Source organism: Corvus kubaryi, unplaced genomic scaffold (assembly GCF_017639235.1).
Source record: "Corvus kubaryi isolate FWS band 111438036 unplaced genomic scaffold, C.kubaryi_AGA036_p1.0 37398, whole genome shotgun sequence".
Lineage (NCBI taxonomy): Eukaryota > Metazoa > Chordata > Aves > Passeriformes > Corvidae > Corvus > Corvus kubaryi.
The window spans coordinates 20,984,585-21,007,724 of NW_024581137.1; the positions used below are offsets into that span (position 1 = coordinate 20,984,585).

At 41.5% G+C, this 23,140-nt stretch overlaps 1 protein-coding gene across 1 annotated transcript in view; it reads right to left on the reverse strand.

Annotated features, from left to right (window-relative positions):
* Positions 1-16,485: 16,485 nt before the first annotated feature.
* Positions 16,486-23,140, reverse strand: part of LOC121671596 (ubiquitin-conjugating enzyme E2 E2) — a 204,567-nt gene continuing 197,912 nt past the window's right edge. The window contains exon 6 of the mRNA XM_042043565.1: positions 16,486-17,267. Coding sequence (XP_041899499.1) covers positions 17,170-17,267 — 98 coding nt within the window. The 3' untranslated portion in view covers positions 16,486-17,169. The remainder of the gene's footprint in view (positions 17,268-23,140) is intronic.

Genomic DNA, 23,140 nt, shown 5'->3' on the forward strand with positions numbered 1-23,140 from the left:
ACAAGAAGGGCTGGATCATCCCTTCCAGCAACAGCTCACATAAGTGTAACACGAGGCCATATGTCTAAAATGTGATTTAAAACACCCCTCAAGACATCCAGGCCCCCTGCCTGTACACTATGGAGCTGTCAGAATGATCTCACAGAAAATATGAACAAAAGTGGGCTCCAAAATCCTTTTCCAACCCCAGACTTTAGCATTGGAGGTCAGCTGAAGGAAGGTTCACTTCTGCTTGTTTGAGTTTCATAGTCCCAGGCCAACTCCTGAAAGACATAGAAACTCTCCTTCAGCCTTTAATATGACAGCCTTCCACTTAAGACAATGATTTGAGATACACAGGGACTTGGGCTCATCTCCCTTCAAAAGTTAGACCCATGCCTCCTTTAAATTTAAGGAATAGATGGGAGTGAGGACAGGGTATCCTTCTCTTGATAGTCTAGCACTGTGTGGCAATGAACATGGACTCACAGAGTCACAGCTAAGCAGAAAGGAGCAGCAATCCCCATCTCCTCTCCTAGGTCACTGATTTGGCAATGAGTGTGAATACAAATTGCTCTTCAGCTCTCCTCCACAACCCATATCCACACCTGAGCCTGTTCACCTCTTCGGCATATCATGGGTTTCATGCATTTGGTGCCTTGGTGCTAGCAGAGCATGTAACCCTGGCAGGATTTTGCCTAGCAATGGATTTGGTTGGAGTACTTCAAGCTTGTTGCACAATTATGGTATTGTGGTTCCATGATGTCACCACCTCATCTGGCAGCACTTCCCACTCTCTTCTTGAGCCCCCTTGGAGAACACCTTTTAAACTGTTTGGTATGAGTATTCTACACAGGCTCCAGAATATTAACAGTTGGATTTTCTCACTCCCCCACAGTGCAAATACCCTTTTATTAGCTGCTAGAGCTACTGGATATGCTGATGACAATGTCATAACAAAGCTCCAGCACTAGTTCGACTAACAGACCCCATATTTACAGCCTTCATAAGGCTCTGGAAATGGAAGATTTCCCCCTCGCTATTGCTGCCAAGGAATAATCAGTGAAGAAGTTGGCCAGGCAGAAGTGTAGGGGTTCCCTCTCTGGTGCCCCAGGCTTCTCTCTGGCAGGGAATGTGTGCACCTTTCTGCTAGAGAGCTGCATGCAGCAGCACTGCAGAGATGGGTGTCCATCCCCTGGGATCACACATGGGGGAACACCCTCCACTTTTAGTGGTAGAGGCAGATTTCAGTTTTAAATCCATGCTACTTTTTTATCATGAGCTCAGAATAATAAGCTGTGATACTTCAGTGAGAAAACCCAACACATTTTAACATTTCTGTGAAGACATTCAGAGAAAGTCCCAAGCCCATGGGGTCTGGTTTATAATTGCTGCCAGGCTGATAAATCCTGGAGACAGAGGCATCTATATAAAAAAAAGACTTCCAGTAGCACAGGAAAAGTGTGTAATACCAAGCTATCATCACCTTCTGATAGACAAAACATTTACAGTTTATTGTCAGGAGAACTCTGGCTACAAAGCCTTTCCCTGAGCCAGGGTAGACTGACCTTTTGCAGTAGGAACAATAAGGCAGCAAACATGGCTGAGCTGTCAGAACTTCTGCAATAACCCCAAATCCTTTTTGATATGGGGAATCAAAAGCACACAGCTCTCCACCACCTCCTAATAATGCCCAAGACCTCAACAGTGCCTTACAAACCTGCTACGTAGTTTGAGAACTAGGTGCAACACCTGCTTCCCTGCAGCAGCCATTTGCTTACCTCTGGGTCGGTTCCTAGGAATCTCACATCTAGTTCCCCAAGCATTAAGTACAAGAGTTTTCATTTCCTATCGTGCTATCCTAATGCAACCTGCCCAAGAAGCCTCATCGATATGACAGCAGCAAATAGCTTGACAACTTCCTCCTAAATAACACGCTCCCACTCTGCTTTGCGCTCTATGGCTCATTCCTCACTGGGTATTTTAGGAATACTGTATATGTAGTTGAAAGTATGTAGTCTTTAAGAGTCAAAGTGTATGGCCCTTACTCCTACCACCTTTTGAAGCACTGCTTAATAATGAAACAACTCAGAGAAGGCTCCAAACAAACCTGAAATGGGTACAATTGCTCTTCCCTCTGTAGTGCATATGTATATAAATACATATAAAATAATAGAAACATTTAGGTTGGAAAAGACCTTTAAGATCATTGAGTTCAACTGTTATCCCAATGCCACCATGTTCACCACTAAACCATGTCCCCAAGTGTCACAATCACATGCCTGTTGGATGCTTCAGGCTTCACGATTCTACCACTTCCCTGGGCAGCCAGTTTCAATGCCTGACCACCCTTTCAGTGAAGATATTTTTCCTAATATGTGTATATATACATATATATGTATAAACCCTGCTGTATCACATTAGGGAGTTTAGCAACTGGTCCTTGCACCGACCTAGCCTACCATAAAAGCAGCAATCCATTCAAATCTCTGGGTTAATTTGCATTAAAAGGAGACTTTTTTTATTTCATAGAAGTTCATTAATAGGGGGAGTGAAAAGGAAGAGAGAACTTAAGGAAAAAAATGAGAACAAGCCAAATAATGAATCATGGTGGGAAATTACCAGGCTTGAGTGGTGGACATGAAATGCAAGTCCACATTTAGAACATTGCCTAAGTATGTGTTCAGCTGTCAGCTCTAGGGGTGTTTAAAATCAAAAGGCACTTTAAGCTTTTTGGGTTTAACTGCTATTTAAATTGGTTTAAACTGTTATTTAGATATTTGAGTTCCACAGATCCCTAGAAGTCCCTAAGTACTCACTACATCAGTTTGCTCAGTGTCTTCCTTACACTCAAACCCCTTCCGGTGCTTCAGTCATTCCTCTGCCTACTTGGGGGGTCCTTTGCAAGATCATCCTGAGCCCAAATAATTTTGTTAAATAACTGGATATTACTCCTCTCCTTAGAAACTAAATGCAAACTTGATCCAAAGAGGATAGGAATTCTTCCATGTGTCTTTGATTCAGGCAGTGAAATCCTAAGTACAAGGCAGGCTTCTCTGTTTCACATTTTTTGTTGGCAAAGTAGAAAATTCTCCATTCAGCACGCAGAATTGCTGCAGTTTGCTTAGACACCAAGTCTCCATCTGCTCTACCAGGGTTGTAAACCTCTTGGCTTGGGTCTGGGTTCTGCTAGTCCTTTACTTCTCTTGCCTTCTTTCCTTATCTGAGGGTAAGAAACAAACCATAGAATCATTTAGGTTGGAAAAGACCTCTAAGACCATTGAGTCCAACTGTAAACCCATCACTGCCACGTCCACCACTAAACCATGTCTGCAAAATGCACATTAAGTATTCAGTTCCTGTCTGCAAAAGGAATTCCAATTAAAATAAACAAAAATGCTGAACGAAAGTGAGGATAATAGCATTTTATTGCTGCACAGCAGGGCTGTGAAGGTAATTAAAGATTCAGAGGTTGGAGTAAAGGGAGATGTATATGTTCCCTAGATAGATGCATTCATTTTCATTTTCATTTAAAAATATAAACCCAAAAGATGACTGTGACTGTACATGTTTCCCTCCTCCACCCCAGACAATTGAATCCATTTACCTGGAGTTTGATCAAGTTACAGCACAAAAAAAATTCCTATTTAAAAACAAGGCCCTTCTCTTCCTCTTTTTACTCACATCTTAATGCTTTACAAAGCAAAACTCCAGACACTTTGTGAGTCACATATCACTACCAAATAAGTTGCAGTCATTGAACGGTGCCTCATAAAGGAGGCAGGAAACAGGAAAAGCTCAAAATAAAGCGGTTTGTAAATTAAAGAACTGAGGGGAAGAATGGATAGGAAATGAGTCCCTTATTTCTTCTTCAAAATTATTCTGATTAATGAGGAGAAAGATCAATAGCCTATCTGCAGCTGCCATGGGGAAGACAGGGTGAAGAGTGAATCCAGATCCAAGTATCCCCGTGGTGCCAACACACCACATTCTGCACAAGCTCGATATAATGAGCTGCAGGGTGAGATCTCATGCGACTGCACTACTTTACCTGTCTGTCCATTCAGTTCCTCATTACAGCTCAATGAGCTCAGTTACAGGGTACCAAAAGGAGAAATGTATGGCATAGATTTGTGAGTAGGCAGAGAAAGGATTGCTTTCATTCCTGTGGCACTGCTTTCCTCCTGCTGTAACAAGAGCCCCAGATGCTCCGGGCTTCCCCTGCACTGCTGCGGCGCGCAGCTCGGAAGTCATGTGTACGAATTTTTCCACAACACGTGGCAACATCCAGGCCCACAGCATACTGAAAGCGGCTAAACATTCCCACTGATGTTTTTGGAGTTTGTTTTTAAATCAACTCCTAAATGAAGCACCTCAGATATTGCTGCTTCCTTTATTAATGTTTGGTTTGAGGACTTCGTAATTGTGTTTAGCAGCTTTTGTGGGCCAACAGATTCCAAGACAAAATGACCTGGCAGGGTGCTGAGGCCATTTCCACTGTTTTTGGAGCGCTGTGTAGGGACAGAATGACTGTTTTTTGGATGGAGACCCTGGGTGAAACAAGGCAAGGCATCATGCTCCCATCCACTTTGGCTTGCCCCAGAGACAGGGAGAAAGTACCCAGCACTATTTCATTAAGGTTTTGGCATGTCCCTTAATGGCATTTGTGGTAGTTACAGGCACAAAGGAAGCATTTATCCCCGGTTGTTTTTCCCATCTGCAGCCATTCATTTGCAGATTTGCCCAGAGATCAATTCACACTGGCAAGAGAGATAAGAGGGACCCCTGACGCTGGACTTCAGAGATTACAGCAGCCAGGCTGCTCCAAGGGCAGTTGCAGAGCCGCAGAAGGGTGCTGTATTTTTGAGCATCCTCTAATATGAGCATCCCCTGACACATGCACCCCACGAACGCTATCACAGTCGACCTGCTTGCTCCAGGCTCTGCCGAGAGCTGATGGACACCAGCACTCAGATGCAGTTAGGGAGGGATTCCTCCTTTCTGCAGCAACTGGGTACAGACAAAGCAACACAGAGAAAGGCTAGTGACAAAAATTTTTTACCGATACACATTTGGAAGAGAAAACTTGGTTTCCATTGCCAGCTCTCCAGAAGACATGGTCTCCTTTTTGGCATAACCCTGCTCCAAACGGGGAGGCAATCAAAGGGATTTTAGCAGAAACCTCTTAGCAAGGGGCACTGCTCCCGCAGCCACAGGATTGACTAGCAGTCAATGGGACACAGCTCTTAAAGAGCTGCCTCCCTGACTATAAATACTTTGAACATTTAAAAATGCTTAATGTGAGTGTTTGTGAAACCGAGGAAAGCAGCTATACAATGCTCATATTTAGATTCACTGAAGAAAATATTTTCATTTGGTACTTAACTGTATCCTTACACTTGGGTTTAAGCCACCCCTAAAATTGGCTCAGGCTGCCACAAAACAACAGCTTAAACCAATTTAATTGCTGTCTGCTGCAATCCCACCCGACTTCCCACTCCTGGATGCACATTCCCCATCTTCTTTCTTACGCCAAGTCTCTTGCTTGTCTAACCCTGGTCTGAGCCATTTGGGCATGCAAGCCAGACACACACCCTCAACACTTTAAAACCCACCCTTTTTCTACCGATTTAGCATGCTGGAGTGACTCGACACCAGGTCAGATGCACACTAGAGCCAGTGAAAAGAAAGGCGTGGAATTGCTCAACTGAGGCAGGGTGGGACCACGAGGTTCAGAAATATGACACCTCATCCCTGTAGTCCTGCTCCCTCCACCTCTGCCCAGCCCGTTTAATCCCATCCCATGCTACATTATCCAAAGTTTAACCTGACCCTCCTCCCTAGACACACACACACACACACACACACGGTTTCTGCGAGGTCAGTAAATTCACTCAGCTCAGCAAGAGTCCTTACCAGCATGGAAATGCACGACTGGAGGTGAGAAGGGCTTCTCCCTTTCAACATCAGGGAGCCATTAGATGATCTAAGCGGTGCTGTGGTGCTGTCAAGCCATATCCTCAGGCTTCTGCATGCATTTGAATCCCTGTTACCCTGAAATCCGGGCTACAGAATTAGAGCCAAAGATTTAAAATGAAGAGAATCGAGGAGCTGAGCAATAGCCATGCTTCCCAGGAAGGCTCCCGCAACTTCGGCTATTCCTCCCTGTAGCAGCTGTTCTACCTGGTCATTCTAATAGCCCTGTTTTAAGATAACGATACCAAAGACTAAGTCAGGTCTTTCTGGAAGAGGTGTAAGTCAATTTATGGGAAACTCAAAGACACTGAAGTAGCTGGAACCTAATAAAAATAAATGGAAAGGGAAAAAAAGAAGAAAAGAGAAGAAAAACAAAAAGAAAAAGGAAAAAGAAAAGAGAAAAAAAAAAAAAAAAAGAAAAGGCAAGAAAAAGCAAAGCCCTACAGCAAGAAGACAGCTGAGATTTCTGACAGGATACCCTTCACCCAGTCTGGATTTACCAGTGTTTTGTGACATAGACAGAGTCTTAAATACGAAGATAAGTGCTCATCTGTAAAGAAGTTTTCTCATACATTATGCAGCACCCTCTTCCATACTTCATATATATCTGTCTGTACCTATAAATAGAAAGGATGTCTCATGTACATTATCATATATTACAACCTCTGATGACGTGGTAAAGGAAAAGAAATAAACAAAGGAAGTAGTGTGCTTCACCAAAGCATGCAAACTCCACAGGGCCTTGGTTAGCCAGCATCAGGCAAACCAGTGCTGGAAATAGTACAAAAAACCTGTGGAAAAGCAAAACAGTGGGAGAAAAGACAGTAAACAGATGGGTTTGCTGCATGTCACACAAAAGACCAAGTAACCTTGTGAAGAGGCTAAAAGACCAAAAAGAATCTTAGCGTGCTTAAAACTGGAATATTGCACAAAGTGGCACGGCACAAGTAGGGAGAACAGGCCAGAGCAGGTCTGCTGGGCAGCACTGGGAGGAAGAAGACAGGATCTGCAATGCTGAGGCCAAATTCAGAGTCAAATCCCAACTCTCAGCCTGAAAGAGATAGGGACTAGAACTGCTAATTGCTTTCCTTTTTCAGAATGTGTCACCTCTGCATTGCTGGAGGGTTTCTTCCTTCAAAAAGGAAGAAAAATCTTCATTCTCACACATTTTATGAACTGATGAAATATCTTCACAACTTGTTTTCATCAGTGTTTACTTGTTTAGTATTTCAGCTTGACCACTGTGCCTACGGGGCTAATGAGCTGTGACTGGCAATACAATTAAAGATAGATTTGATGGCATCCTGGCGGACAAAAGTGTTTTAATTAAACTGAAAGAAAATTGTTGTTTATGGGCCAGGAGCCCATATTGAATAGAAAAAAGTAAGCCTTTTGATAGGAAAAATCAGTGCCACATCTAAAGGATGGGGAAACTGAGGTTTAATTCTTGGCTCTAGCAGACTTCCAGCAGAGCCCATTACTTCGGGCCAAGGGCATGTTTTGACTTGTTTTTTGGAAAATGTGGAGAGTTCAGTCTCAGCCTCCCTGTAACTTTCTGGCTATTTTCACTAGGGAGGGCTGAGCAGAGCCCAAAGGAAGCTCCACACTGGTTAGAATCAGCGCCACTTCCTAGTTCTCCCCACAACTTCGCTTAACTGTAAAACTCAGAGCTCAGTTGTTTAAAGGCCAAGCTAAATCTGAACCAGCCAGGGTTACATTGAAAACCACAAGATTTATAAAAAGCAGTTCCCTCTCTCACTCTGCTAGGGCTCAAAAAAAAAAAAAAAAAAAACAGCAAAACTTGCTTTGACTTTCCAAAGAGTAAAATCTCCAAGTTTGCTCTTTTAATCAACTTCAGTTACTTCTCACCAGCTTTGAAAATAATATAGTTTTGAGCATTGCTTGATTCATTGTGGAAGGAGATGGAAGGAGATTTTGGAGAGAGAAAGAATGGTAATGAATCAGTTTCTCCAAGGCAGAATTATCACATATAGGGATTTCAAGGCCAGGTAGGCAGCTTCCCCTATTGAAGTTGTGCAACATGTTGCACTTAATTACTATATTATCACTTGCTTCACTTTGTCAGCTTTTACTGCTTGGTCTGAAAGTCCTCACTGGATGCCACAAGTTAATCAAAAAGACACTTTTCCTGTTTTTATTCAAGGGGTTCCTTTTGTTTTAGCCTTGTCAGAAAAAAAAACCAAAAGAGGGAAAAAAAAGGAAAAAAATGTTTAATATTAACAATGTATATACCTCCACAGCTGTAATGGTATAGTTTATATCTGGAGTCTGACAAAACAATGATGTGTGAAGTCTGTGAAAGACAAAAGAAAACTAAAGTTACAAGACTGACAGTGTAGGCCATCTGAGTTCACCATGAGTGAATGAGAAGTGTAGAGGCAGAGGCTCATTTACACAAGAACTGAAGTTGATTCAAGGCCACCATTACCTCCCAGTGATCATCTCTCTTACAATTTAGATTTAAAAGCTATGGTGCTTTGCAGGTCTCTCATACTTTCTGTGGGTGTCCTTTAAGCTGCAGGTAAATCCGTCCCATTTACAGTAAGCTTTCACCTGAAACAGAAAATACATCCTAAGGTTTTATCAACTGACATCTAACAACTGAGGCACCTCCTGCGGCTTCGGTTGCTGCAATGAAGCAGTGTTTTATTTTGCAAAAAGGCTCATACATAGAAATACTCATGATCCTTTCCCTCATGTGACATGACAGGTCAGAAGCATTGGTACCTCTGGTCCACAACCTCAGATGACACTGTTGTCTAAATACACATTGAGAATACATGGTTTTAGTTGGAGTCAACTCAGGAGCAACAGGAACACGTTTAAGCTCAGAGAGCCAGTCTAAAAAACCCAAAAATGAAACTAAAAAAAATTGCAACCAAATTTCAATAAATAGAAACGGAATCATGCCATTAGGCAGCTCTCTTTAGCCTCAAGTAAAAGTCCTATTTACCCTGGCTCAACAACCAACTTTTTTGGTAGTCTTCTATGCATGACCTGGTCAGCATGGAAAGTCTTCACCCCTTACCCACTCTTCATCCAGCTTCCACCTCCAGGGCTGCCAGTTGTGGCCATCAGACCCAGAGAACAGGCCACAGAAAATCTCTGGAGCTCACTCCTCCACTTCTAGATCTCTTCCTCCTGGCAGAGCACAGCTGGTTAGAGCACCAGCCTGAACACATCACGTAGTAAATCAACACCTCTCTTTGCTTATGCTACTAATGATACCCCAGATTACTAGCACTGAATTGAATTTACTTTTCAGTGTGTTTTTTACATTTTGTTTTTCTATCAGCTGAAACAATAAAAATCAATTCCTGTAGGGCAATTTTTATTTGGGTTTACATAGTGTTATATATTCAGATTTTCAGTTTTGCAACATTTGTGTGGCAAATCCGTGCAGGACTGTTTTTTAAGTACTTCTGTGAAATTAAAGTAAACCCATACTGAGGGCAGACACTTAAACAAGCAAAATACTTAAAAACAAGTTAATATGAAGGAAAAACAATATAAGGGAGAAATGTTATTTGGCCAGCTGAAGGAGATTGGTGAGAGAGATCTCATACATATGCAAGAAATACAGTTATGTGTATAAGTATTTGGAGGACTGGTGACACAGATAAATAGTTTTTTTCTGATGAGTTTTGTATTAGAATTGATACAAAATACCATTGAAATCTTCCCCCCTGGGCACAACTACCTACCATATAAAAGGTCTTGTTTGTGAAAAACATCTTCACATGCTGAGCTTTGTGGATCAAGGATGGCTGTGCAGATCTACAGGTTGTGCGTAACTCACAGGGTATGAATTTAACCATGGAGCAGGCTGGTTGAGACTGTGCATAGGTCTTGTGGTCTGTCCCTCCTGCTTAGGAAGGGTGGAGCAGTGTGGTAGCTGCTGTAGGGAAAAGGGAAGTAATTTCAACCACTACTTAGCACCCTAACACTTCCCTGGAGAACTCCTGACTCTAAGATATTTTACTTTTCCCAAATGATTTAATAAAGACCTGGAGATATTTTTTTTTTCTCCTTGCAGATGGGCTTTCTGGGAGCAGGAATGTTTATTTGGAGGAGCAGGTCTTTAAAAGACAAGTATTTAGCGTTGGGAAGTTCAGACTGAGGAGTGATTTTACTTTAGCAGATTTAAATATTTCTAATAACTTTAATCATTCTTATTCAACAGCACGTATGAATTAGGCAACTAACATTTCAATATGTTTCTCTCTCAAGAGACAAGGCTAAAAATTTCAGGGCTACGTACTAGGTGTCTAGTGGAAGTTGCTTGTTCCCATTTTACCCTGGTGTAGTGCAACACTAGACATAAAAAAGCTGCTCTGTACTTTGGGATAATAATCTATGACTATTTTGATCCTTAATTCACTTATTCAGACAAGTTTACTTCTGCTAAACCTACAGAAAATTTCCACTGACATTTCCCCCTTTTTGAATTCCTAAGTGCATCACCATTAGTTCCTGTGAGTGTTATTTTTTTGATTTCACCTTCTGCACTGATGGAACCACCCTTCCCTTGTGGTCAGCACAGGAGATTGTTGTGCTTTCACCCACCACCACATTGCTGGGGGCACTTGAAGGTTGAACCAAACCCTCTTTGGTCTTGGAGGTGCCAGCCTGTGTCCAGAGCAGGGATATGTATGTTAAAAATGCAACAATACACTCACATATCTGATCCTGGGGGCTCGGCAGGGCAGACACAGAGATGAGAGGAAAGGAAAGGATGTGTACATTGCTGGAGGAACTTGTACTGCATGAGTGCAGTGTTTATTTCTGTAATTACTTTTTGTTTCTTCTTGACATCTGACTGCATCTCTTGTCCTTCTTCCTCCAGCATTTCAGTGCCACCTCTGAAAATTAGACAGAGTGATCACACCTTACAGCTCCAACCAGCACATAGTGGGGCTCGAGTGACTACCAGCATTATTTGTTTGCAGACTTCACCCAATCTTTTATTCAAATTGAAAGGAAGAAGTTACAAATAGGATTACATTTTTAAGACAAGTAAGTCCACACGTGCTGCACTGCAAAAGAAATAGTCTTCTTCCTCTAGAAAACTATTGATCAAAGTTATTATAATTTGCATTTTTTTAAGTAGATAAAATGGCAAATGTACATGGTAATGAAATACAGTGTTTTATGATGTATATTATGAAATAGAAGAGAATGAGATTATTTCTTTAAGCCTATCAATTATTAAATTATCATTAAAATGTATGTATATAAATAATTTTAAGAGACTTTCTGATTAGATTACCTTGATATGACAGAACACATTGTGATTATTCTTTGATGCTTTGCAATACGGATTTAAATTCTAAGTAGATTACAGGAAGATTTTCTTTTGAAACAGCAGCAAGAGGTAATGGGTGGACAATACCTAATGAAGCAGAACAGGAAACAGAAGCGACTTTTTAATTGACTCAGTTAGTTTCCTGTGTAAAAGATGACGAACTTACCACCATACAGATTTTTTGGGGGAAGCTTCATTCAGTTAATTAGATATTCAACATTCAGGGCATTTAATACAAACCGTTCTGCTACTACTTGCAATATTGGAAGACCAAAGGAGAGTGCTGTTGTGAACTTTGAGATCAGGAGATCTGCAGAGAGAGAATTTGTACCTTAGTGTAAGTGCTGAGCACCAGGAGGATTACATGCTCTTCCACAAAAAGGAGAATAAAGCAGGTTTTAATCTCTCGTTTTGCAAAGATGGCAGCAATCTCTAGTGCTGGGGTGGACTTTTCCCTTCTTCAGTGAGGTGTAGGAGCACCACACTGAGAGAGTGCTGTGCCAAACGGAGCTTGCAGCAGAGGTGACTGGTGTTTGCTGGGCTAAACAAGGGATTTGGGTGCCTGAAGCCTGAGTGAAGAAGCAGATTGAGGAAACGGGGAGCAGCAGAGAGGAGCAGGGATGAAGGCTGGATGTGGTCTAAAGGACAAAGGAAGCAGGATTTTTGCAGATCCTTGGCATTGAGCAGTGATTACTAGAGAAATGTTCACATAATTGAGAGGTGTCTGAGAAATGTAAGCGGGAGAGTTTGAAGGTAGGCAAGCGCACAGCTCAGCTGTGCTATCAGCAAGGTGCTTCCAAAGCTGATGAGCAAAACACTTCCTTTGCCCCATTTATGACAAGTGAAGAAAGGAGCAGGGCTCTATTGAAATATGTGTGGTAGGAGCCTCATTCATGTGAAGAGGCTCCATTCAGGGCCTTACAAAGGGTATGAGTCAACTGCAAAGAAAGGAGGCATTTCACAGAAACTGAAGTGTGACCCTTTGTTTTGCCTGACCCCAAGGTCCTCAGTGACACAAAAGGGGACCCCAGCACTGATTCTGCAGCAACAAATGCCTGTTGTGAGTAAGTGTATTTGAGGAGCAGTGACAAAAAGGAATGACCCGAGGTTCTTGTTTCCAGCCCTTGTTTCCCAAGGGACTGTCAAGGAGGGAGTCCTGAGTGCAGCCTCACTAAGGTGAAGAGATGAGAGTGCTGGAAAGCTCTTCCTGGTGGATGCATTTCCCTCGAAAACCTCTCCCTAAATGCATGATCTGATCATCCATGTGTACAATCAGGACACCTGGATAATGAAGTTTTTGGATTTCACTCTGCAAAGTCTATAGAAGTAAAAGCACCTTTTATTCAGCTGTTACGTGAAGTGGGATTTTTCTAATTTAGGACTGGCAAGGGATTAGAGTGTTTTAGTAACCCTGTCTTTGTTTTAACCTTCCATTAGCCCATGACTACTTTTTTTCACAATCAAAGTACACATGAAAGGGATGTTTTGCTTTGCTCTTTTCATTATTCCAGAGAGCTGTAGTCCCTATTAAAGTTCATGATGGCATTAGGGTGCAGAATGATGGATTTAAAGGTATCATAAAACTCTTCCTGGTAAGTAGTAGTCCCCAAATATATTCCAGTTGTGACCAGAGAGAGGCTGCTGGAGGCATCCCAAGCAGCCATGCATTGGCGCTCTGCAGATCCTTTGAGCTGAGGAAATTCATTTGCATATGGATGCCATGCTAAGGAGGCCAGCCCGGATTTCATTACTGCTAATGATGTGTGTGGGAGAAGTGATTTAGTTTATAGCCAGTGACAGGCATGGCACAATGAGGAAGTACTTACTTCATGCAAAGCTCTTTCTTGCTTCTAAGACCTAAAAATCAGGGGATTTCAAGCAGCTCCAGTGTTACAGACCTGGTGTGTTCATGACCATGAACAGAGCTGTGACTGAGGCAAGGGAAGGAGGGAGAAGGAAGCATCAAGATGTAGTATTGATGCCACGGAGGAAAGGACAGGAAGAGAAATGAAAGGGAATGAAAAGCAGAAGAGAAGAAAGACCAACAGAGGATGGAAAAAACCAGCAGGGAGAACTGGCTGTGCAGGAGCTGTGGCTGCCAAGGCTGGACGTTTGGACTTGGGAGGTGACAGAATTTTCACTGGGTCTTTGCTATAGTTTTCACAACTCAAAATGCAGGCAAGCACTTTGGGCCAGGGTAAGACGTAAGATCTTCAGAGACAAGTTTCTGAAAACTGGAAAGGAAAAAAGGGACCCCAGGATAACACTGGAGTTAGAGTAGCTGGGAGTTGCCTTATTGCCTGAAGGCATCTTCCTGCTCCGCGGGAGTCACCTCTGCTTTCCTGTTGTAATAGACATTGCCTCAGGCAAGGGGGATCGGAGAGGGGCCTGGGGGCAGATTCTTGGCATCTGCTTCAGGGGTCAAAGGGACTACTATGCTTAGGCAACTTCAGGAAGGGCTTTTTGAACTGGCATCAGTGTCTTGGGTGGCCTCTCAGCTGTGCATAATAAATCCATCAAGCAGAAGAAAGGATCCAGAAAGAAGGAATGAGTGAGTGAGGGGAGTAAATCAGAGGGATTAAGGCACACCATACCAGCATGCTGAGAGTGTCTAGAGTATGCACTGCCCCCAGAGGATGTGTCAGGACAGAATTTAAAACGTTGAGAAGGCTTGGAGCAGGAACCCAATTCTGGGGTTTATGGGTCCTAACACCCCTTGTGTTTTATACTCTCCCTCTATCATTGCACAGGGTAGCAGGGAAGAAGGCCTGTGAGCTGCGGTCCATAGCTTGGGCATGGGATATGACCATCCATCTGCAGCTCACAATACGAAAACCTGAACAATGGTCTTTCAAGAGGAATCACTCCTGCCTTATTCATGGCACAGCAGCTGGTTGTAATGAATTTCAACTGTTTGGCTGCAATCACCCACAATGCATGCAATCAAAAGGGTTATGGCCCTGGTCACTCCTTCAGCAGCGTGGAAATGCTATCTCCAAAAATACAGGACGGTTTTGGGAACCTTGATTTAAGCATTGTTCTGCAGTTTTCTGAAGAGGGAAATCAGCCGGTCAGTTGGACAGGGGGATGTGAACACCACTTCAGTAATCTGTGAATGGGGAATGCAGTTTGGAGAGCTCCCTGATTTCTGCTCCGAGTTGAACTCAAAGGGAATGGAACAGTGACATTTAGCTGGGGTTACTAGAAATTAAATATTGTTTACTTGATATTGCAATTGAATTCAGAACAGCTGTAAGATGTCTATAAAGAACAAGCCCCAGTTTTAGCATTTGTGTGTCCCTGAGAAAATACTGAAATTTGCTGAACTGATGGCCTTTGTATGTGGTTTTAGGCCAACTGTATGCTCTTGAATGTTTTAGTATGTGCAAGTAATTTGAAGATCTTCATACCCAGCTGTCTGGAAACAGCACACAGACTTCACCAACTAGTAGAAATTAGAAAGGTTATTTATCATAAAAGAAGAAGCACAAATCAGCTAAATTTAGAGAGGATCTGAAGAGCAAAGGTGAGACAAAATAACATGCCTTATTTCCTAGATCCAGGGGAAAAAAAAGGAGAAAAAGAGGTTATGCCAATGTATTATTTTTACTGGGCCTCTATTGGCAGACAGAACTGTGTTGGGGATGGCTCATTTCTCCTCAGCAATAACAGCAGGTTTTAAATAATGCTTCATATTTCCCAGGTTTAGCAGATGAAGAAAAGTAATTACTTGGGAGGCAAATAGAGCAGATTTGCAAATAGAGGAGAATGTTTTATGGCCAGACTTGCAAAGATTTGGCTCCTGCAGATGCATCTGCTTTAATCAGTGTGGGTTGATGCTGGCTGATTATTTTTTTTGAGATCTTCATGGTTCTTAAGGCAGTAGTTTTATATTATCCAGGATAATGTGACTGTACAGCTTCACAGAGAGGGCAACTCACCTGAAATTTCAAACTGCACAGCTTTTGAACTGTAAGAACTTCTGGCTCAGAGAAGTCTGGGGTTTGTATTTTGTTTTTGAAATGTCATTGTTCTTTCATGTCTGTATTTAGGACCCATTGGCCTCTAAATGTTGTATGGCTGGGCTTGTAAACACTTGGCTTCTACAGACACCAGAAGACTCTCTATTTGCTTTGATCAAGAGAATATGATTATTTCTTGGAGATCCCCGTGATTCTTGGGGTGGTAGTTATAGACCATCTACAACTACATCAACGTTCAGCTTTTCTTGAGGAGGAGGGCAACTCACCAGCAGATTGAAGCTGAATGTCTGCTCAGTTTATTAGCAAATGGCTGAGAGAAAAACAAAAGAGCCTGGAAACACTGAGCAATGCAGTGGTGGGTGTGGAGGCCCTGTGGTGTCACCTTGACTGCTTTAGATTTCATGAGGATTGAATTAGGGTGGAGTGTGATGGGATTGGGTCTCCTTGTATGTTTATAGTGACCCTGTTGTAATGTATCTTCTTTAAGATAAGATCTTCTTTAAACATAAGAGGCAAGGAGAGAGGGGAGAGGGCAGGCAAGCACTGTATATAGCATCTGTAACGTTTAATTATATGAGACAGGGATTTTCCAATATGCCTTGCAACACAAAGAACATTCAGCTATCAGCATCACACTATGTATTTTCTAAATCACAACACCCACACATTTCCTTAGCCAAGTAGAAGTTTTCCCTCCATGGCTGCATATCTAAAATTAGCCTGAAGGTCAAATCTGAATAGAAATACCCTTACCATTGAATGTGCTGGGAACGATTGGTGCAATGGGCTCAATTTTCCCATTGAAAACCTTCATTTATTTTTTTAAATAACAGTTACTTTTACAGTCAAAGAGCCTGGAGAAAGGCAAAATGAGGCCTGCTGTATAAAATCAACATCAATATTCTGCTTTCACTGCAAGGCTATTTTTATAGCCGACTATTTTAAATGTAACAAGATGGATATAGTGAAGCCACAGTGTAAAAGATGCAGCAAGAGGCTTCTGAATAGCAAGGCTGTGCACAGACAGGTGAAAGAAAGGCCTTGAAATTTGGAAGATGTTTGTATTTGAAGACAGACACAATGAAGAATTCTAAGTTAAGGAATGCATCGATGAGAAGTGAATAGTTCAGGTCTAAAAATAGTTTTTTAACCTGCAGTTGTATTATGTGAGGACTAAGCAGCCTATGCTGCATAAATGCAAAAGCACCGTCTTGCAAGAAGTGCATTTATCAGCCACAGTGTTTTATTGAGTGCTTTAATAATACAAGTGTACATCAACTGATCCACAGTCAAAAGTGGCAGGTCCCTAAGAAATTTACAAGCACTTTTTTTTGTTTTTTAAGTAAATCAAAATACATATTAATTTGTTCAATGCAATAGCCTTTTGTGTGGGAAACAGAAGGCTAGTGATAAACACAGTCTTAGTAATGCACAGTGATTCTTGATTTTAAGCTTTTATACAAAACTTGTTCCCAGTAGCATGCACCCACCATTAAAGACTTCAGTACAAAAAAATAACCCTAAACACTACATTTAAGTAGAAACGAGATATAATTCTGAATTTGTTTGTTTTCCCCAAAACCACATGAAAGAAAAAAAAAACCAACCCCACACATTAATACAAAGCTTTGTGATAAAGCTCTATACTATTACAGATCCAACATTCTTTGCACTGATAACCAAAATTCCCTGTCTACATTTGAGGGAAACAACTTTCAAGTTAACAGAACAAAAAAACCCAGAACAAATAAAAATAAAAATAAAACAAACAAACAAAAAGAAGTAAGGACAACCTTTTGTCACAAAATGGTTCAAAATTTAATAAAAAATAAGAATGAAGGGAAGGGCTATTGATGCACTTAGTGAATGTGCTTGCACAGGTCCAGCAAATCCTAGAGGAGGTTCCTATGTGGCGTATCTCTTGGTCCACTGTCTGGCCATTCTGTCGTGCTCTGCTCTGTTAGTCATGTACTGAGTGGCAATGCTTCCAACCAGGGGGTCAGCTGAAAAGGAAACACAAACCGTGAAACACGCGTCAGCCTTGGGAGGATGAAAAAAGCTATTTTCAGATCCACATTCCTTCAGTTCTCTTAGGTCTAAATGCAACAAGGTGCCTACATATAAGAGCCTTGCTTTCAAAGCATGGATGGAAGAAGAGCAGGGGGAAATGGATAGTAGTTAGCTATACATGCCTGGCAAAGATATAACTGAAACAATTTTCCAAAGTTCTACATCACAAAAAAATGGTCCAATAATTTTATTTTGAGCTAAAATTCACCTTCAGGTGATGTAATTTATTTATGGTATTAGACTCCCACAAGTATATATATTCTCACCTAAGAAGAGGATGAGATCTAATTCTATTATCAGGTTCAATGTTGTTGTTTTTTTTTTTTTTTAATACTTTTAGTTTCAAAGCATAAAGAAATATAAGGAATTAGGGCAGTAAGTACTATTTTGAATGCAACAGAAGTTAATTCCAAATTTTGGGAATTGTTATTTAATTTATGGGATCTTTCTGAGCATTCATATGGCCAGAATGCTGCATGATATGATCTGGATCTATGAATTACTTCACAAATAATTAATCCAAACCAATCAGTCCCCTGAGAAAAACAATCCAAGACAAGACATTCCCATAAGTGACTGTATTTCATCAACATTTTTCTCTTTCAGACAACATTTTCCTATTCTCACTTTAAGCAGACAAAATGTAAAGAGTTTTTCCCTCTTTTGAGGGAAACCCATACTCTTGATATTTCTGCTGCAACTTTCTGAGATTGTACCATACAAGTCCAGAGGCACGGATCCCACACTTTTCCCCGACTTAGGACAGATGAATACGACTTCTTGTGAAAGCCAGGTAATGATCATCTTTTATTTGTCTGAAGATGGTGCCATTGAACAACATGAACATCAGCTTTGCCGGTACAGTTGTAATCTGAGGGTGGTGCTTGCACTATTAACCACTGGAATTCTCAGGACAAGATGTCAGGCCTTCTGTCAAGCAGATTAAATCTGGGCTTTTTTGTTTGGTTTTTGATGATAAGAGTTTATGATAGGGGAAGTACATTGGCTTAGCCAAAACATCGAGTGGCTGACTGCCAACCTCAGCGAATAATAGTGAGTAATATCTCATGAAAGAAATTCTTTTGCTTTCCATGCAAAACCTGCATTTTCAGGAAGAGCCTGTGATTTGAATGTTAAGTTTGCACCTTCTAAATTAGTAACACAAGTTACCACTGTGACTGTAGTGTACTACGTCCCAATAGTCTCAGTCCTGCAAACACTTACTGCATGTGCTTACCTTTAATATCTTGATATATCCAGAGGAGGTCACTGAGGCCTGGACTTGATTATTTTTACATGCACGAGTGTAAAAGAAGCATATCTGGTCTAAGATAGATTTTAGAAGTTGTAGACTAGAAAGTATATCCCCTTTAACTCCTCAGCCAAGGAGAAAAACTGTGTGAGGGATTTTGTCCTGTGCAAATAGGAGGCTAACAATCTACAGGCACTTAAGTAGCAAGAAGTTATTCGTGGCTGGAATGAGATTTGAGAAGCACTGCAGGGTAAATGGGGAACCTGGGCAATGGGAAAGGGCAACATTTCTCTTCACGAAAGATTTCCCTACATACCAACAGGGAAACCTTGTCATAGTGTAATGGTAGCTTGGGGATGAGCCCGAGAGCACTGCTGCAAATTCCCACACCCTCCTCGGACACAATGCCCCTGTGCAAAGAAACACTCCCACAGACTCCTGGAGAAATGGAGACTAAGGGTTGAACTTGAAAGGAATCTTTGAAGCAAAATTTGAAGCATATCCTGGTTTTCATGCTTGTTTGGGAAGGTGGGGTTCGGCCTCTGAGGCATCTGGTTGGGAAGGGTTGCAAGAATATCACGGCATTACCATCTGGAATGCGGCAAGTTCTTACTGAGGTTTAGTGTGTATTTAAAGTGATGCCTCTGAGATCTTTATAAAACCTTGTATGAGTCAGTGAACAGTGATGTGCTGTAGTAAAGGTTTATCTAGTTCAAATCTGAAAGTGCAGGATGAATGTTTCTGTGAAAGCATGTCTTTCACATTGAGAGCTGTAAATTAACTTCCTTGATAAACTACAAGGATACTGAGGATCACATCATCATCCCCAATCCTGCATGATAATTAGAAAATTTGGTTTCCTAGCGTGGGGTTCCATCTATATCTCCTTTCAGAAGCAAGAAAATACTTCAACAGCATACATCTTTACAAGGCTTTGGAAGGTACAGGCTCTTCCCCCCACCTCCTCCTAGAATGGGAGGGTGTCTCCTTTCCTTTGGGGTGAGACAATGAGTGAGAAGAGTTCTTGGTAAGAAGGTGAGGAAATCTGTTGAAGCCCAGTAATGCAGAGAACTGGGCTGTTTATTTATCCACATGTTCAAGCCTTTGCCTCTGCAGTGTTTTGTTTGGCAGTTGAAAGAGTGGAGGTGATGGCCTGTAAGATGTCTGAGGTCTACAAAGCTTTTGTTGTAGGTGTGTAAATTCCTGCTGAGTGATCTAAGAATCAACTATCAGTCATCTCAGGTGCTTCCCCCAAGCCAGTGCCTCCCTCTGCAGGTGTCTGCCTGTATGAAGCAGGACTGTGGAAGCAAAGAGAGGTCCTTGCTTGCTGTAGCATGAGAAGGACCAGCTGCACCCACAGCCAGCTGCCAAGCAAAGGCTACTAAAAGGTACTACCAGTAATTAGAGAAATTACATTGATTTTTTTCAATTTGGCTGTATGTTTTATTGGTTATAACAATATTGAATAAAAAACCAAACCCACAGTTTGAGAAAGCCACTTGCTCATTTGAGACTGCAAACTGAAGGAATAGAAAAATAGTTACTGACAGCAAGGCTCAGCTATTTCACATCTCTGTCAGAGGGTCTGGAGGTGTGTTATACGTAGATATTTATGAGGACTTCAAAAAGGACACTTCAGTAGGTGTTGGAAGAACTGGCTTATTTTAGCAGTTGCTGTGAAGCCTTCAGGAGGCACAACTGCTTTGTTTGAGAAGCCAGGACAGCTGGCAATGAGGGCCATTTAAACTTCAGACCAGAGCCACCCAACCAGGGGCACACTGGCCAGTTTGAAGCAGCACGCCACATTTGTGCCATGGGATGTAAGGACAGTGTGCGAGCTCCAGAAATGCCATCGGGCTCTCCCTGCATCTGTGTGGGCAGCTCCAGCCAGCCAGCAGGCCCTAGGAGACACATCTCAACACTTCATGAGTCATGAGTCACCACTGCTGTGTAATTCGCCGTGACGGGCCATAACACTGAGATTACAAGATAAATTGAAGCATCTTAATTAAAACAATTAAAAGATTTAACTCCCAACATGCACAAGCCTTTTTTATAGTAGCCAAGTCCTACCAAATATCAAGTATGAGGAAGAAATCCTACAAAATACCAAGTATGAGGAAGAAATAATGGTTCCCATTTACCCCCCTAAGCTATGTAGCTATGGCTGAGCACCACCTGGTGCTCAGCTGGGCTGCACTGTTTAAGGGGTATTGTGAAATATCCATTAGTAAGGCCAAATATGTATTTATAAAACAACCACTGCATAAACTATCTAATTAAGAGATGAGAAGAAAAACCAGATCCCAAAATTCATAACATTTTCCCCTTGTTTCCATTTCTCACTACCAGAAAACTGTTTCTTATTTTCCATTTGTATATACCTGTGGTTTTATTGTTTCTGTAATTAGTAAACTACTGTAGTGCTCTCCCCTTTTTTTTTTTTTTCCTTAAAGAAGTAGCATGATTCATCAATGAATCAGGCTGCATTTCACAAATTGACTAAACGGGACTGTGTCCAAATGACAACAATAACCAGGGGATAAGAGTATAAAGCTATGCCAGAAATGTGTTATCGAACCTAGTGAAAGAAATGAAAATAAACCCACAATAAATTAATAAAAACAGCGTATCTATGCAACTTGTGTCCTGGCAGGAGAAATGTACTCTTGGATCACCAGAACCATGGTGGCTGGCTTGAGAGTTGGGATGGCACCCTCTGTGCACAACTCCTTCCCTGTCCTGTGGGCTGGAATGGGCTTCCCAGCCTTTGGGGCGCTGGTGGCTGTGCCAGCCAGGATGAGGCAAGGTGACCCGTGATCCTGTGTGGTACTCAGCAGCACTGGACCCCGGGAGCAGGTTTGCAGGTGGCACTGCCTGTGATAGCCACATGCAGGGAGCACGGGAAGTCCTGTCCTGGCACACACCCTCAGCTCACCAGAGGAGCTGCTGCAACTCTGTGGACCTGGAAATCTTTAAGGCCTTGCAGTTTACTGTTCCTTCCAATCTCAGACTCTGAACTTCTAAAAACCTGCCCTAGGATGCCTCTATAACCTTTAATTTATGTAAAGGAAATTTTTTATCCCATACTCTGATTAATGCCATGCAAAATATTAACACACCAGGAATTACAGCATCAAATCTCATGTTAGAGGACAGTGCACGAGCGACGAAAAAATATAAAAAAGGCACCATATTATACAGGCAAGGACAGGAGCTATGGTTCAGCAATGTAGTTTACAAGGAAAATGTCAATCAAAAGAACTGGACTATGAAAAAAATCTTTAGGATGATTTATTGGAAGACTGCAGCTGATAAATCCCTCCTCACCTCACCATATGTAATCCTCATGTTATATCAGAATTCATGAAATTGCCCTGTATGTATGTGGTTTTGAAAGCTGGGTGAGCTGGAGCTTGTCCCTAGCTTAAAAAGGTTGGATGCACTGCTCTACAATACCTTGTCATCTTCTTTTGCAGCCACTTAATATGACTGTATAAGGAAGAACATTTGTGTCTCATGTCTGTTGTAAGGCTAATCAAATTTACAGTTCAATTCTAAGGAGTTAATGCTATTGGGGATTTGGATGAGCTGAGGTTTGGTCATTACAAAATTTCAGCTGTGTTTAATGCCAGTTAAACTGCTTTATCATTCAGAAGACAGACTATAATTCTTCTTTAAAACTACTTTCCCCCCAAATAAATGAAAATATATTGCTACACTGTATTTTTCTCGGCTTGTATTTTTACATATTTCTATGTCAGCAAATAGCAATTTCAGAGCAGAATTCATCTCCTGGGCTTTGCAATGCTCTTTTAAAAATACAGCAAACACACTCCAGTGAAATAAAAAATGGAGATGGTGTGTTTAACAGCTTGATTTCAATGTGCCTTCCCCATCAACCACACAATATGCAATGAAATTCCAATTGGTAATGCCAACATGGTTAAAGAGACACACATTTAGACTTAAAACGTACATTAGGGGTGTTTGTATGCATTTTATATATTTTATATGAGCATATATAAAGCAGAATTATATTTCCATTGCAGTATTTTGCAGTTTTAATAGAGAACAGCTGATGGAGCCAGTTATTACACCACCACAAGAAGGTTCTCAGAAAGACTTCTGGAGTACCTTAAAACCTAAAAAACCCACAGCCCTATAAAAATCTTCTTCAGCGAAATATTTAGAATGGACTTTTTTCTTGGTCGAGGTTTAGATTCAGCTCTGTATCAGGTTGTAAAGAGTTGGGCTCCAGCTAAAGAGCAGAATTAAAGTGGAAGAATTTCCAAAGGTTAGATGTAAGTTGAAAGGTCAGTCCTTCTCCTGAACTAAACAACTCCCTGCTCATAGCTGTGAGAGCATCCCACTGAGAGGCTCTACAGAACTACCTGTACTAAAACATCAGTCAGCAAAAATTAAATGTTTCCTGTTCTTTGGACAGGATGTGCGATAAGAAACAAATAAGTACTTTTCTAGTTATTTTAACTTCAGTTACACGTTTAGAAGAGTTTTTGGTTTAGGTAACACTACTTTTTTTTGTTTGTTTCT